The 17,967-nt window shown below is 40.7% G+C and overlaps 1 protein-coding gene and 1 long non-coding RNA gene across 4 annotated transcripts in view; one reads left to right on the plus strand and one right to left on the minus strand.

Moving 5' to 3' along the window:
* The window catches only part of Rab3b (RAB3B, member RAS oncogene family), a 63,796-nt gene extending 46,554 nt beyond the window's left edge, over window positions 1-17,242 (plus strand). For all 3 annotated transcript variants that reach the window (XM_048815405.1, XM_015485006.2, XM_048815404.1), the window contains exons 3-5: window positions 3,044-3,162; window positions 6,718-6,842; window positions 16,661-17,242. In XM_048815405.1, the coding sequence (XP_048671362.1) occupies window positions 3,044-3,162; window positions 6,718-6,842; window positions 16,661-16,848 (432 nt within the window). In that variant the 3' untranslated portion in view covers window positions 16,849-17,242. The remainder of the gene's footprint in view (window positions 1-3,043; window positions 3,163-6,717; window positions 6,843-16,660) is intronic.
* The window catches only part of LOC125620385, a 110,277-nt gene that overhangs the window by 37,922 nt on the left and 54,388 nt on the right, over window positions 1-17,967 (minus strand). The gene's annotated exons all lie outside the window — the stretch shown is intronic.

Genomic DNA, 17,967 nt, shown 5'->3' on the forward strand with positions numbered 1-17,967 from the left:
AAAAAAAAAAAAAAAAAAAAAAAAAAAAAAAAAAAAAAAAAATAAGTGTAAGGATGTGGGGGAAAAGGTATATTCATACATTGCTGGTGGCACTACAAATTAGTGCAACCAATCTGGAAAGCAGTATGGAGATTCCCTAGACAACTTGGAATGGAACCACCATTTGACCCAGCTATCCCACTCCTCTGTCTATACCCAAAGGACTTAAAATCTTAAAATTTAAGAATTTCACTCCAGGGGCTGGGGTTGTGGCTCAGTGGTGGAGTGCTCGCCTAACATGCGTGAGGCTAAAATCAGTCTACTGTACTGACGCAGCCACATCAATGTTTATAGCAGCTCAATTCACAATAGCTGAAAAGTGGAACCAACCAAGATGCCCTTTAATAGATGAATGGATAAGGAAACTATGATACACACACACACACATACATATACACACAATGGAATACTACTTAGCATTAAGAGAGAATTAAATCTTGGCATATACAGGTAAATAGATGGAGTTTGAGAATATCATGCTAAGCGAGGTAAGTCAATCCCAAAAACCAAAGACCAAATATTCTCTCTGATAAGTGGGGTGTGGGGAGAATGGAGAACTCTGATTGGACAAAGGGAAGGGAGGGGAGTGGAGGGAGCATGGGGGCAGGAAAGATGGTGGAATGAGAACATCATTACTCTAGGTAAATGTATGACTACACATATAGGTGCAATGATACATCGCATACAACCAGATAAATAAAAAGTTGTGCTCCATTTGTGTACAATGAATTGAAATGCATTCTGCTGTAATGCATAACAAATTAGAACAAATAATAAAAATAAGAAAGTCCCTATTGTCCTCATTGTATTGCCAAATAAGCACATCTTCAGGCAATGCTCCCGGGCTCAGTGCAGAGTCTACCTATGGAAATAGGTATGCTGTCTTCCACATATTTCTGGTTCTACTCCTGGGTATGTTATGAGATTGTACTTTTTTACCCCCTGGAATTTGGGTGTGGATACCTGACTTGCTTTGGTTAGTGAAGTGGGAAAGTAGAAATTTTACAGGCCAACACATGACTCATGCACTATCTTTCCTTTTGGAAGTTCTCTGTCAGTCTTTATCCTGGAATCAGAAGGACCCAAAGCAGAACACCCATCCAACCCTTAGTGGGCATATACCAACAATGAAAAATAAAAACTTTGTGTTCAAACTGCTGAGATTTGGAGATTGCTTGTAATTGAAGAGTCCTGACTTGTATAATATATGTTACCTCTGCTTTGATATCTTCCATAACTTCCCCAATTTCTCCTTACCTGAACTTATATTTCACATTTTCTCTGTGTCATTTAACTGGTTCTGATGACATACTGTCTCATATTGCTAATTATCAGTTCACTGGTATGTCTTAACCACTTCCACAATTCTACAGAGGCTTCCTGAGAACAGGGGTGGTTCTTGTTCCATTTAAAAAAATATTGTTTTAAACATTGATGGGCTTTTATTTTGTTCACTTATTTATATGCGGTGCTGAAAATCAAACCCAGTGCCTTACACATGTTAGGCAAGCACTCTACCACTGAACCACAATCCCAGCTCCTCTAGTTCCATTTTTATATCACACAAAGTATGGTCGTGGCTAAGGCAATATATTATAATGGATATAGGAGTAGGATAGACTTGATTTGAATCTTGGTTCTGACATGTATTGGATAATCTCTCTGAATCTGTTTCCTCATCTATCAGATGAGTATCATAACACATCTACTTGATTTTTCTTAAGTTTCTTGATACAAGTGCAATGCATATACAAATAATGACACTCTGTAATTATTATTGTGATCATTTCTTATTTTTATTATTATTATAGATGGTATTCAATAAATGCCTTTGGATAAATCATTAGATTTAGAATCAGATGTCCTGCATTTAAGGCCTCATTTTTTAAAAATTATTTTTGTTTTAGTTGTTGATAAACATTTTTATTTTTTTTTTTATCTATTTATATGTGGTGCTGAGAACCAAACCCAGTGCCTCACACATGCCAGGCAAGTGCACTACTGCTGAGCCCCAGCCCCAGCCCTCAAGGCCTCATTTTTGTCAGCAGTAATTCTTGTCTGTTATTCAGAGATAATATCTATTATTGGTGTGTTTTCTTTAATAGTTTTCATTTCCACATATAAATTTGTGGTATTGATACTATATCACATCTATAAGCATTGTCCCATGTCAATAAGTATTCTTATATTCATTTACATAAAAATTCTTATATTTTAACCATTTTCCTCTTGTTGAATATATAAATTGATGAAAAATAAAGTCATAACACATTTGTGTGTAAATATTTATCTGATTTTTGTAGGAAAATATTTAGAAGGAATATTCTGGGGCCAAGGGTATTAACATTTTTAATGCTACTGAAACTTCCAAATTGCTTTCCAAAAAGGTTTAACAAAAGTTCTGCTCCCACAAACAAGTTTGTACATTTCAATGCATCCTCATCTATAATGAGAACTATTATTAAGAAAAAGATTAGGGCTGGGGTTGTGGCTCAGAAGTAGAGCATTCGCCTAGTATATATGAGGCACGGGGTTTGATCCTCAGCACCACATTAAAAACCACCTACAACTAAAAAATAAATATTTTTTTAAAAAAGAAAAAGATTAAAGCTTTTGGGGTGGAGCTGAGATTGTGGCTCAGTGGTGGAGTGCTTGCCTTGCATGTGGGTTTGATCCTCAGCACCACATAAAATAAGTAAATAAATTAAAGGTATTGTGTCCACTTAAAAAAAGATTAAGGCTTTTAACATAATATTTATTTATTATATTTGTATTTCCTTGTAGAAGCTATTCATGTCTTGCCAATTTTTATTGGGATTTTAATAATTTTTTTATTTCTATGAAGTTTTAAAAATCATTTTATTCTAGTCACAAGCACAATACATAATAAACACTCCTTAAATATGCCTTAGATTATGAGTTAATTGTCTGGGGGGACATTTTAGGAACCAAAGCAGACTTTCTAGGAAGCTGACTTTTTCCTTTTCCCCCTTTTCCCATCTAGGACACAGCTGGACAGGAGCGGTATCGGACCATCACTACAGCCTATTACCGTGGGGCCATGGGCTTCATTCTCATGTATGACATCACCAATGAAGAGTCCTTCAATGCTGTCCAGGACTGGTACAAAACTCATTTATTCATTCATTCACTTGGCAAACTGTTCATGAAAATCTAACGTGCACTAGGCTTTATACTGTATGTTAGGGAAAGCCAGCTGACTCATACATGGCTGCTGCTCTCACGGAGTTCTCAGACGAGAGAAGTCAGAGTAGGAAGCAGGCTACAAGAATATTATGTGACAGGTACAGTGATGAATTGAGACATCAGGATTGTGGGAACCCAGGGGAGGGCTGTCTATCTCAGTTAAGAGAGAGAAAATGTCTTGGGGTTGATGACACGTACACTACATTTTATAAACTGAACAGGAGTTAGCTTGAGGGATAAATAGATAAGAATTTTCAGAGAAAGAATATAGATGTGCAAAGATAAGAAGGTTGGTGAGAGGGAGAGAAGAGCACAGATCATGAAAGATTTTATATGGTGGGGTTTGGATTTTATCTCATAGGTGACAACATTTGAAATGAAAATCAACAAATTCAGATTTATGTTTCAGGAAGATTATTCTATAATCTCCACTGTCTATAGTGGAGAGTGAATTCACACGATACTTCACTATCCCTGGGCTGGGTTTGGGGCCTAATAGCAAATCTAGTTCAAGTTCATGAAGGTTCAATTTGCAATAGAAATCAGTACACTGAGCAAATAATGTCTTTTTTCTTGAGGAGTTACTTACATGGAGAAAGGAGGAGAAGGGAATGGACATGTGACAGGGAAAGGCCAATTCCTAGTGCCTTTAATCAAAGGAGGATGTGAGAAGGTGAGATGTCTGTGCCATGGCTGTTCTTCAGAATCAGAGAATTGGGTGAGCCAGGTACCCAGCTACAATGCTGGCCAGTGCCAAGCCTTTCTCTTGTTATCTTTTGCCCATAGCTGCTATATTAGTTAGTTTTCTGTTGCTATAGCAAAATACCTAAGGCTGGATACTTTAGAAAGAAAAGAAGTTTATTTTGCTCACAGTTTTGGAGGTTGAAAGTCCACACAGTATGTCACTGGCTTTGGCATGGGTTCTCCTGGCTACATCATATCATGACAGATGGCATCAAGACAGGAACATGAGCAAAAGGGAGAGAGCACATGGTAAGAAAGGAAGCCAGAGAGAGATTGGGAGGGGACTAGTCTTGCTCCTTTATGAAACCTCTCACAAAGAACTAACTAGAGTCCCTCAAGAATTATATCCATTCCTTTAGAGGGAAGTGTCCTTAATGACCTAACTATTTCCTACTAGGCCTCACTTATTAAAGGTCCACCAGTTCTTAACATTACCACCCTGGGAGCCAAGCTTCCAATTCATGACTCTTTGGGGACAAACTACATCTAAACCATAGCAGCTTGAGGACTTCCCTCTTCCCAAAGAGTAGTTGTCATGATTATGTGAAGCATTATTGGCTACTTGGAGCCTTGAACTGGGTGTGATCTTACAGGCTGCCTGCTCCATTTCTCTGTTGTGACCAACAGTCCAAGATGCCATGTCATTCCTGGGAACCTGTGTTCTTTTTTCTGCCTCTCAGTCATCATCCTCTTTCCCCTTTTCTCCCCTTCCTTTTTAACAACTTCTTCCCTCTACTGTCCTTCTTTCTCCTTTCCTTCTTCTCTTTTCCCTTCTTCTTCTCTTTATTCTTTTCAGTTATGATTTTTTTCCTCTTCCTCACTCCTTCCCTCTCCATTTTCTCTCTCTTACCACACCTCCCACAGAGTGATTAGCCTTATAAGTGTCTCCACACTGCTCATTCCTGTATGCCTTGGCCCCTTTTCTCCCCTCCATCAGTTTCTGTTCATTCTTTCTCAAGAACATGGTGACTTTAACACCTGGTGACGACTTTTCCAAGAATAACCTGAGCTTGTTTCTAATCTTGGAGCTGAGAGAGGATGGGGTGGGAGGAGGGAGGAAGATAAAAGGAAGAGTAACATGGAGAGATAGGAGAGTTGGCTTCAGGTACCTGCCTTGAATCCAAAGACTCCAAAGCTCTGGCCTTTGAGTTTTCCTTCTAGGCAACTTGGTCTTAGCCTAGTCTCCACCTGCCATCAAAGCTCCAGTGCCCAAATGAGGCCTGAATCTTTGTGGGCCTACAACAAATGGTGATTGAGTGAATTCCATCCTTCAAGGGGAATGGCTTCTTACCATAGATGATGATTGGTGATGGGACCTGTTTTAGTAGCAGGTTCAATAATAGGTCTAGGATGCAGTTAGGGTTCATGTAGATTGAATCTCAGTATCAGAATAGAGTCAATTCAAGATATGATTCAGGATTAACCATCTGCTGATCCAGACATTCACCAACACCAAGTCTGTTCTGTACAAGGTGCTGGCATCCCAAAGATGAATACACTTATTCCTGCCCTCAGACAGAGACAGATAAATTTAACCAAGTATAATAGGTGGCATGGTGAAGGTACAGGGTTTTCATGTGATGAGGTGGTTGGGACAGAGACCCATCCACCCACACAAAATGATGTCTCTACAATGTTAGGATCCTACTTTATTCCCTCTGCTAAAATTTTGTTTCTAAGGTTAGAAATAATGGCCATTTACTTTCAAAAATTTAAGGACAAACATTTGACACATATTTTTAAAAATTTTCATAATCATCTTATATGAAGGAAATCACTGTTGATATTTTGGCATCTACAAATAATCATGACCTAATGCCTTATTTGAGGAAGGAGTGAGACTTGTGAGGCAGGATGAGGTACAATGAGCCTGGAGAGACCTGACATGAATGGTTTTGAACTGAAGAACCTGGACTTGATCACAGCTAGTCTGGGACCCTCTAGAGAAGATTTTTTAAAAAGGCCACATTGTAGGGCTGGGGATGTGGCTCAAGCGGTAGCGCTGCTCACCTGGCATGCATGGGGTGCTGGGTTCGATCCTCAGCACCACATAAAAATAAAGATGTTGTGTCCACTGAAAATTAAAAAAACGATAAAGGTCTAAAAATATTTTTAAAAAGGCCACATCGTAGTCAGATACACATTTTAAAATGAGCTCTCTGCCCAGTAAGAAGATTGACAAAATATTAAAGGACTCCAAAGAGATGGGTGAGTTTGCAGCCAAGGTTTGGGGGTCAGAATCTGTGACAGCCAGTGTGGGTAGGTATGTGTGTGTCTGTCCTCAGCTAAATAAATTGGCAGCAACTCACTAGTTTTGTGAAGGGAAACTGCTTCTTGGACTTTTGAAATTCCCTTTTCAACCTAGGAGGATGTGTGTCTTAGTCATTTTGAGCTGTTACAACAAGAATATCAGTGGTTTAAATGACGAACAGTTATTTCTCACAGTTCAGAAGACTAGGAAGTCTGAGACCAAGATACCAGTATATCCACCCAGTGTCTAAAGACAGCGTCCTTCTGATTGTATCATTTTTCATGGCTGAGAGAGAGCACATTCTATCTCTCTCTCCTTGTAGGGACACTAATCCCATTTACTGGGGCTCTATCTTCATGTCATTATTAGCTTCAAGAGGCTCCACCTCTAAAAACCATTACAAGTAGGGTTGGGCTCAACTTGTGAATGTAAGAGACACAAACTTTCCATCTATAGCATATTTCTCTCTTTTTTAGGGCTACTCAGATCAAGACCTACTCCTGGGACAATGCACAGGTTATTCTGGTGGGGAACAAATGTGACATGGAAGAAGAGAGAGTTGTTCCCACTGAGAAGGGCAGGCTCCTTGCAGAGCAACTTGGTATGTACATAATGCATGTGTGTATGTGTGCATATATGTATGGATATATATGTGTCGCATAAATATATTTTATAATAATTTTCTTGTGAACTTGAAAGAATTGGGCCAAAATATTGCCTTTGAGCTTCCTAGAGAACATTGCAAAGAGGGAATGTTCTTAATATAAAAACAAACCTATTTTTCCAGAGAAGCATTGCTCTTCATTGGCAAATACAGAGAAGACTCTCTATACTGAATGTAACCATGTCCTTGATATTATACATCCTTCCAACAACACTGAACATCATAGATTGTTTCTTAACATTTCTTTCAATGTAAACTGATGGTTCTCACCAAAACACAATTCACAACAAAAGTAACTATATAGAAGGCAAAACTATGTGATTTGCATATGAAGCTCAGTGATGCTTTTTCCAAGGTTGGAACATTTTGTTCCTATACTCCACTGAGGCCCAGGTACCCAGGCATGTTTCAGTGGCCACATAGAGGAACCCATACCTACTTTGCCTAAAAGAGCAGTTTTGATTTTATTTTATTGTAACTATTGGAATTCAATCTAAGAGTTCCATGTCTGTAGAATATATGATATCTTCCTCTAGAGGAAAAGATGGACTGTTTGGACTTTTAGCCAGTCTAAGTATGTATTTGTCACACCTTAAATGTTTTGTTTGTTTGTTTGTTTTGAAATACTGGGGATTGAACTCAGGGGCACTCAACCACTGAGCCACATCCCCAGTCCTATTTTGTATTTTTTTGGGGGGTCTCACTGAGTTGCTTAGTGCCTCGCCATTGCTGAGGCTGGCTTTGAACTCATAATCCTCCTGCCTTAGCCTCCTGAGCTGCTGGAATTACAGGCATGCACCACTGTGTCTGGCAAATGTTTTAAGTGTTAAGGAATAGGGAACATAAAGTTATATTCTCTGACAGTTTCTGAAGTACAAATGTGAATTATGTGTTGTATATTTGTATTATGTGTATTAGAAGAGAGAGAGAGAGAGAGAGAGAGAGAGAGAGAGAGAGAGAGAGAGGTGTGTTATGTGTCCTCACCCTTATTCTCCAAAGTGACTGGACTAGAAATTAGCACACTGTAAGGGCCTAATAAATGGGGTAGTTGGGTCATCTTGGGCCTTGCTGTTCCTACTCTATTACAAAGGTTCTCAGATTCCAGAAAGTGCCTCCTCTTGGTTCACAGAACAGTAAGCATGTGGTAAAGCCCACACTTGGATAAGTTCAGGTTATCCCATTATACCTTCAATCCACAGTCCCCTGAGACACTGCCAGCACACAGGAATGCAGATAGAAAATGAGCTAATTCTTAGTGCAGGATTTAGGGAGGTACTTGAAGAAGGCCTTAATGAATTGGTTAAATTTGGGTAGATCAAAGTTACCTATCTCTGTCCTACATAACTTTCTGAGCTTTCCTCTATTGCTTATTAGAATTTGCCTATTTACATATTTATCTATTTCTTCCTAGCCCTTAAGAAAAGAGAATATGTCTGATTTGTTTCAGTATCTCAAGCATCCAGCACAGGGTAGATAATCATTCATATGTTTCACTTATTCATTGAAAAATGTTTATTAGACACATACTCTGTATCAGGTTCTGTCCTGTCACTCAAGATATAATAGTGAACAAAACAGTTGTAATTCTTACCATCATGGAACTAGCATGGAAAGAGACATTAAACAAATAACTGTATAAATAAACCTAGATGCATGTTAAGAATTGCAAATGCGGGGGGGCTGGGTTGTGGCTCAGAGGTAGAGTTCTTGCCTAGCATGCATGAGGCACTGGGTTTGATCCTCAAATGGGTGAATTGTGTGGTATGTGAATTATATCTCAAAAAAAGATGTTAGTTGTGATAAGTTCTGCTTGAATTAGGACTGTTGTTATTACAAGTGATAAAATTCCAAGTCAAATTAGCTTTTCTAAAAAAAAAATATAGAATTTATTAGCTCATGCAACTAGGAAGTCTACTAGACCCAGGACTCAACTGTACTCTGTTTCTTAGCTTGACATATCCTTTTTTCCTGCATCTGTTTGGAAATAACTCTGGTTAGAGTCCAGGGAGGCTAGTAAAAAAAGAAATGTGCTTCTGCCTATAAGAAAAAGAGAGAGTGTTTAAAATGTGGGCTTGAAATGTATACTAGCATAGTGTAGTGGGAAAGTGCACCCAGACTAGGAGTTAGGAGCTTTTTGCTTCTGACCTTGAACATCTTGCTTCCTCTCTCTGGGTCTGTTTGTCTGTTTGAAAAATGGGGTATATATATAGTTGAATGAGTGGCTCTATTTAGATATATCCAACTTTGATTTTTTTTAAAAAATTTTAATACCAGGGATTGAACCCGGGGCACTTAACCACTAAGCCATATACCCACCTTTTTTGTATTTTATTTAGAGACAGGGTCTCACTGTGTTGCTCAGAGCCTCACTAAATTGCTGAGGCTGGCTTTGAGCTCTCGATCCTCCTGCCTCAGCCTCCAGAGCTGCTGGAATTACAGGCATGTGCTACCATGCTTGATTTCATTTTTTAAAATTACCTTTATTTTGTTTATTTAGTTTGTTACATGGTGCTGAGGATTGAACCCAGTGTCTCATGCATGCTAGGCAAGGGCTCTGCCACCGAGTGCCAGCCCTGATTTCATTTTGATTCACACAATTCCTCTACTTATTACTCACCCCACAGACCCTTTTTACTTTGCCTTGCTTATTTTATGTGTTCACTAAATATTTGGAGGGTTGAGATGAATTATAGAAACCTTATATCATTGAGCCTGGTTGAAGAGAAACAAAGAACTAGTTGGCACTGATAATAACTAACAGTGATGTAACTCACAATGTGCTTTCATAGCAATTTTCTTGTGCCCTTCATCCTCACACCCAGCTAGTTAGATGGTATTATCATCAGTTGTGTCTGTACCTGTGCAGTTGCATGTTACCAGCCCTGCAGTAAATCAGTGATTTTACTGAAGAAGAAGCTGAGTCCAGACCACTCATGTTTCTTGCACATACCAAGCCATGCCAGATCCCATGTCTATTTTTGAACTTTAAGATAATGTAGCTATTCTAAGCCATATAAGTAGTAGACGGCAGTCTCAGTATTCAAACTCAGTCTTTAGACTCAAATCTTAATATTGTTATTTTGTCATCCAATAGTGTTTCCCCCAAAGCCTGCCATGATTTCTCTTTAAATTTTTACCTCAGTCACAATATTAATGATATTTCTTTAGAATATGTTGTGGTAACAACCAACCAGGTGAGCTTACATGATAAGGGTCTACTTCTCACTCATATTATGTACCAGCTGCAAGTCAGTTGTGACTCCATTCCTGTGCCTTCTTACTCTGGGATCCAACCCAGAATGGCTAAACTATGCAGCTTCTTTTGGGACTTGGGTCACATTACTTCTGCCCATATCCATTGGTCAAAGTAAGTCCTATCATCAACCTAATGTTGATGGGATGGGAGATATATTCCTCCCACAAGGAGACACAGCAAGCCAGTTGCCAATAGGTAGAGATTTAAAATCTCTAGTAGGTTAGGCAGTGCATAATTGAATGCATGATGGATTGAATTGAATTCTAGTCACTGAATGCATGATGGATCCTGGGGCCACAGAGGTGAATGGGTTCCCTGCCCATAAGAAACTTATTGACGGGCTAGGGCTGGGGCTAGGGCTCAGCGGTAGTGCACTTGCCTGGCATGTGTGAGGTACAGGGTTTGATTCTCAGCACCACATATAAATAAATAAAGGTCTCTCGACAACTAAAAAATATTTAAAAAAAAAGAAACTTATTGACTAGGGAAACAAAAATCTTATAGAGAAAATTTTAATATTCTTTGAATAGATGGTTGTGCCAGTCCTTAAACTGTTTGTTATCATTCCTTCTCCCATTCTTTTTTTCTCCTGCAACCCTCTCCAAACTATTATTCTGTGGGCACTTTTCCCACTACCCTATGCTGGTATACATGTGTTTCAAGACCACATTTTAAACACTCTCTTTCCCTTGTAGGCAGAAACATGCTTCCTTTTTACTAGCCTCCCTGGGCTCTGGCCAGAGTTATCTCCAATCATATCCAGGAAAGGGATGAGAAGCCCCTTTCTGAAGATCATATGGAGGCAGAGACCCTAAAATATTATGCTTCCTGGAATTGGAGTCCCTGGATGGCTACTTCAGCAGTGGCTGCTCCTCTTCTCTGACTCTTACTCCATTGGTTCCAGCTTTCTTTGCCTCTAATAATACTATTTTTTCCCACTGGTAATCTCTGGGTTTCCTCTATTGTATTCAGCTTCTCAGTTCTTCCATCACCTATGTAACCAATGTCCTCTGGATTATATGCTAAGAGTAGTTCCCATTTCCTTGGTTGAAATCTGATTGAAACAATGAGCAAAGTGCTATTGGGGGTAGAGGGGAGAGGTACATTGTATGCACAGAGTAAGCCAAAGATGAAGCTGGAGAAGTATACAGAGGCCAGGCCATGCAGGGTTGCTATGGTGTGGATGTAGTTTGAGGGCCTTCCAAGGGTCCACTGTGATGGAAGACTTTGTTCCCCAGGGTGGCAAAATTGGAAGGTAGTGAAATCTTTATGAGGTGGAGCCGGGTAGAAGGTTTAGGTCATTGAGGGTGTGCTCTTGGAAGGAAGTTTTCAGGACACTCTTGAGTTCTCTTGAGAGGGTTGTCATAAAAGTAGCAAACCTGGCCCCACCCAGCTCTCACTGCCTCCTGGCTCAAGATATATAATTTTCTTGCTCCCACACACACTCCCACCATTGTTATTGGCCATAAAATGATGCAGTTAAGGGACAGCCCTCACCACAAAGCCTAGGACATTGAACCTCCGGAACTGTGATCCAAATAAACCTCTTTTCTTCTAAGAAGTTTATGTCAAATATTTTGTTATAGTGATGAAAAATTGACTAATGTAAGGGTCTTGAGTTTTGAGCCAGTGTGGCTGATATAAAATTAATAAGACCACTTTCAGTTCTAAAGCTGCAAATCCAAGTCAAAATAGTTCAAGTAATAAGACAAGGGCATAGCTGAAGCAAAATGGAAAAGGACAATGGAAATTAAATGGTTAAGAAATTAATAGGCCAAAGTATTGGATCGATTGTTCACATGAAATTCAGGGTACCTGAGAATAAGAGTAAGCCTAGGGTAGAAAAGAAGTGAGTCCCTTGCCAAAATTGTCAATGACAAGAGAATTGTGAGTTGAAGAATGATAAATGATGGAGATGAGGAGGTATCAGAGTAGGATGAAGAAGGGATTTGAAAATAATAATAGTGGAGAAATATTTTAGAGCAGTGTCAGAATGAGGAGAGGTAAATTTAGCTAGTTGTGAATTTCTGAATAAAATCTGAGGTCAAGTTCAGAAGAAGGCAATGTAGACACACAGTCTGTGGATCCGTAACAACTGCCTTTGGACAGGAAAGGTAGACACCATCATAGGGGAACATAATAGAGTGATTTAAGAATTGGGCTACAAATAAGACAGCAGAAATCTCATTGTTCTGAAGCCAATTAGAGGGAAGAAATGAATGGGGGTGAGGAATGGCTAGTCTGCTTAATTGGTTGTCAACTTTCTAGCCTCACTAGATTCTCAGACCATGAGATTCTTTATTAATGAACCTGAGGAAAAGGTTACCACCAGGACCTACTGATAAAGGGCCTTCCAGGAGTCTGACAGTAATTGGGTGGGGGTAATTGGGAGTTATTCTGACCTGACTAGACCCATGAGTTGGTAGCTTGAATCAGAGTTCTCAGTACTTTGGGTACCTTTGAGAAGACAGTGAAATCATCTCCTTGGCATGACATATAAGCTCTTTACGTTAGCTTCCTACTGATTTCATCTCTCACCATTTTGGGTTTTTGCTATAATGATAATAAACTACTATTCTCCTTCTAGCATATATCAATGCTGTGTTTTTGCCCACTTATTTATGCTCATGCCATTTCCCCTGTCTGGTGTGCTACACATGTATGTGCTCATGTGAATACTCAGTCATATGTCTTCATCTAGCTGATATCTGGTTTCTTGGAGAAATCTTCCCTAGCCCCCAGACTTGGTGAGGAATTTTCTCTGTACCCTCGCATCCCTTACCTTTCCACTGTTTCAGCACTTAATCTCTAAAATGTTGTTAAAGTGTCTCTCTTACACACTAGACTAGGAGCTCCTCAAGGGTAGGAACTGTGTCTGATTCACTTCAGGGTCCCCACAGCCCAGCACAGGATCTTCCATGCTGAGCTAAGCTTTCATGAGCCCCAATGTCTGTATCCCCTCAACCATGCCCTCCCTGCTCATTCCAACCTCCTTCATTCAACAAATACTCACTGAGCACCTACTACTCCACTGGTCTTGAGCTCTGATGATGACTGGCACAGTCCCTGCTTGGGGAGCTCCCAGTCAAATGGATTTTTACCACACAAGGAATGAGTTATAAGGCAGAGGGAATCACTGGGGAAATGAACCACACCGAAGCTGGGTCCTGAAGAATGAGAAGTTAGGTGAAGAGTTTTGTTTTGGGCTGGGGATGTGGCTCAGGCGGTAGCGCGCTCGCCTGGCATGCGTGCTGCCCGGGTTCGATCCTCAGCACCACATACAAACAAAGATGTTGTGTCTGCCGAAAACTAAAAATAAATATTAAAAATTAAAAAAAAAAAGAATTGAAATTCTAAAAAAAAAAAAAAAAGAGTTTTGTTTAGTTCTGACATTAAAATTCACATCCCCAGTAACTTCAGAAAATTTCCTTTCCCTCTCCTCTCCTTCTCTTCTGAATTCCTGTATGGCCTCTGGTTCTTCTAATTGTGTTAGAATGTTATGGCTTGTTCTGTCACTGTTCCAACTGAGAGTGAGACAAAGAGGCATAACAGAGTCCTCCTTTATGCCCCATCTCTGAGCTTCAGTTTTCCTATCTACAAATTATGAGTGATAAACCCTGCCTTGGCTTACCCACCTCGCAAGGTTTTCTAAAATTGTATTTGTGCACTGTTAAGAACAATGCAGAAGTGAGGAATGGACTCTCTTATTAGCGTGGCTTCTCCACAGGTAGATTTGATCTCTTTGTGTTCCTGACACTCAACATCAAACCTGGTGCAACATCTGTACAGTAAGAACTGGTTTATTGATTGACCATGAATGATGAAGAACCAGAGGGCTTCCCTGAAGACAATGGAAGGGTAGAGACTATAGTGGGAGGAGAAAATATGGGAAGGGGAATTGCCATGTATTCTATGTGAATCACTTCACATAGTTTTGCGTGTTTAATTATAATTAATACCCTATGAGGTATATAGCACTGACCCCATTTTACAGAAAAGGACATAGAGGCTGAAGGTCATTAGGGAATTTCCCTGAGGTCACAGAGCTAGTAACTGACAGGCTGTATTAAAATCCAGGCTGGATCTCAGGCCTTTTCTCAATGCCCACCTTCCAATGTGTCATGTCCTTCCCTCAGAGTCAGTTCTTCAGAAGGAATTGGTGCCTTTGGCTTTGACCTGTTTTCTCACCTTCATCTATAGTGATGGTGAAAGCCTACTTACTACTTTATCTGTTTGCTCCTTTCTTAGGCGAGCAATACACTCCCCTCCACATGCCCAAACACTGCCACTTGCCATAAGCCAGTCAAATACCAAGGAGCTAATTTTTGTGATATTCATTAAGGAAAAGCTATATGCTGAAGGGTCTCTGATGCTGAGGATAATGAGCCAGCAGCTGCCTTCTTCTTCTTCGTCACATATCCACAATTAGTGAGCACTTCTGCAGCTTGCTTTTCTCAGGTCAGGAACTCAGCCACCGGAGAGGCTAGCAGCTGGAGCTGGGCTGGCAGGAGCTGTGAGTGCCTTTATGCTGGGAAGGCTGAGAAAAGGAGCCTCATTTGTACCTAGGGCCTCAGGCTGCTCTGTGGATGGTGGAGTAACAGGTGGGAGGTGGGAGGAAGAAAGATATTCTCCCCTTTGTGGGAAGAGATGATAAAAGAGGGAGAAAGATATAGAGGTGAGAGGAGCAAGATGAAAGAAGAGCAGAAAGAAACATTATAACAGGCAACTTTTTTCAGCAATTTATCCATTTTCTCACTCAATCCTCCCAACTGCTCTCAGTAGGAAGACTCTGTTGTTATTCCTACTTGACAAATGAGTAGCCTGAGAATCAGAGAGGTTAAGTGATTCAGACAGGTGCAGTGACTCTCCCAGATTCAGACACTGTGGTAGTAAGATCAAGCAAACAGACTTTAAAGGAAGAAAAAAGATATGATCAAGAAGAAAGAATGCCAAGTGAAAGGAAGAAAGAGGAAGAAACGAGAGGCAGGGCTCTATATAGACTTCAGATTCAGGCAAACACAGGTATAAACCTGATTTCCACTAACACAGCCACATGTATGAGTGTTACACAGAACTTTGAAACCTTTGTCTTCTCATTTGTAAATTGGAGATGATGACAGGCTCTTGTGAGGATTAAGTAATGATATTTTAAAGCTCCTAACATAGTTAGTAGATGCTCAACAGAAAGTTCAAGGAACATAAGGGGGAAATGAGCTAAATGAAAAGAAAAAGAAAAAAAGGAAGAGAGGCTTTTGAAAAGAAATGAAGACTTGGAAGGAAGGAAGAAAAAGGGGAGGGAATGGGCTGCCCTGGGGACATGATGGGAAGGGCAGCTTCTGCTTCTGAGGGCTGCCACCAACCTGGTCAGGATTCCTCAGGTGGGACAGGCCACATTGTCTGAACTAGGAGGGCCTTGGATTGTTTCTCTTGGGACAACCAAGTGTTATTCATTGTCACAGAAAGAGTTGTCAGAGATCTCAAAAACCAGACAAGAATGTGGCACACCTCAGGCAGTTTCCCCTGGGCCTTTTATTGGGCTTTTGAGGGGAAGGAAAGATCTATAGAATCATTTTAGTGGATTTTAGGCTTTAGGGAGGAGGAACCTCACTGAATGGAGACAAGCCAGTGTGTTTGTGGGTAGAAAGGATCAAATAAAACTTCACTTATTCATTGTGGCGCTTTTTTTTTTTTTTCTGCTGAGAACTGAACCCAGGGGTACTGAGCTGTATCCCAGTCCTTTTTTATTTTGAGATAGGGTTTCAAGTTATTGAGGCTGACCTTAAACTTGTGATATCCTGTCTTAGCCTCCGAGTCACTGGGATAACAAGCATACACCACCATGCCCAGCTCATTGTGGCTCTTGGGCTGCCTCCCAGAGCCCAGATTAGAGCTGGCTGGACTTGGGTGAGAAGCAAGGGAAAGAAGAAAATCCCTGGTCAAAAAGTCCAAAACTGAGGCTTCTCATACTGGTGTTTTTACTTACCTTGGGCAAGCCAGCTTAATTCCCTAGGCCACAGTGTCTGCACTAGTGATATGGAGAGGATAATGTGAAAAGCAAATGAGATAATGGATGTACTAAATGCTTTAAGAAGTATAAATGCTCACATATTTAAGCAAACACCTTATGACACTCCTTCTGTGTCAGGAATCGGGCCATATACTTCACATGCATTATCTTGTTTTGTACTTGAAATAACTCTGTGACGTAGGTAAAATTATCACTATTTACAACCCTGGGAATTGATTTGTAAAGAGAACATGTGATTTGCATGGGACTAAATAGCTGGGTCAATGGTAGATTGTCTGACTCTACAACCTGTGCAGGTAACCCTTGCCCTATACTGTCTCCTTGAAGCAGTACCCTCTGCCTGTGGAATTAGGCCTCCTCACTTCACTTCTGAGTACAGGCCATATTGATCCAGAGTACTCTGCTGGGGGCACAAAAAGGTTCCAGCTGAAGGAATGGGGAAACTATGTACCTGTGTCTCTTCTCTCCTAGGGTTTGACTTCTTTGAAGCCAGTGCCAAGGAGAACATCAGTGTGAGGCAGGCCTTCGAGCGCCTGGTGGATGCCATTTGTGATAAGATGTCTGATTCGCTGGACACGGACCCCTCTGTGCTGGGTGCCTCTAAGAATACACGTCTCTCGGACACCCCACCACTGCTGCAGCAGAACTGCTCATGCTAGGCAAGGCCCACTCTCCAAGCCTACCCCTGTTGTGCCCCCATGTGCACTTTGCTTCTCCTTGTTATACATTGTCCATTCCTAGCCCCCAGCAAGCTGAGTTGCTGCTGTTCTTTGCCATCCCCTGGGGAGTTCTCTGCAGGTGGCCCCAATTACAGATGCTCAGTACTAGACTAACAGCACAGGACATGGCATTGGTGGAGATTCCCTTTAAAAACTCCATTTTATGAAGAGGATTTAAATCAGGGACTTGTGAAGAGTTTACTTTCTGCCTTTATGATGAGATTTCCTCCATTTACTAAAATTTGTCACACACCCACACTTTTCAGGAGCTGGCCAAATGTGTAAAGTGAGTCCTACCTCTACAGCTAATCCTATTAAAGAAAACTTCCCAAAGTACAACCTTCTTGCTTCATATCAGGCTCCCTGTGGAGTTTTTTCTCACCACAGTCAATCTTTGGCTCACAAAGTCCCATGCTTGTTACAATGGATGCCCACAGGGCCTGGGCAGTTGCTGTGGTGACAGGCCAGCACTAATCTCTGGAGAGCTCAGACTCTCTAGTGATGCTGAAGGAGCAAAGGCTGAGTCAGAAATATACTTAAAAGGATTATCTCCTGCAAATGTCAAAGGTACCTGCTATATGAAATAGCAAGCAATGAGTGCAAGAAAGAGAAAAAGAAATAACAGGCAAGATAAAGAATGGGTCATTAGTTTCATATTTTGCTTCTTTCCAGCTGGTTCTTGATTGTGGGGACTCCACGAAATTGATCTTTGGATCTTAGGCTCCCAGGACCTGAAAATTTTAAGAGTTGGTGAGATACCTAGTCTAATTAATCAGTCCCAACCTTCCCATCTCTTGATAAGTGGCTGTCAGGCCCTGCAACCAATTCTCTTTCTTTTAAAGCACAGCTTTCATGCAGGGACCCCATCCTTGCACAGCTCTCAGACTCAGAAAGTTTTCCTTGCTTCAAGCTGGAATCTGCCTCTTGGAAATTCTTCTTCCCCTTCCCACCCCAATGGTATCAGCTCTGCTGTCAGAGATCTTGCTGCCTCTGCTCTTTCTGCCCATGATACCCTCTAATAATTTGAGAACAAGAATAATGACCTCTAGGACTTACTTT

The sequence above is a fragment of the Marmota marmota genome, unplaced genomic scaffold, assembly GCF_001458135.2.
Source record: "Marmota marmota marmota unplaced genomic scaffold, marMar, whole genome shotgun sequence".
Taxonomy (NCBI): domain Eukaryota; kingdom Metazoa; phylum Chordata; class Mammalia; order Rodentia; family Sciuridae; genus Marmota; species Marmota marmota.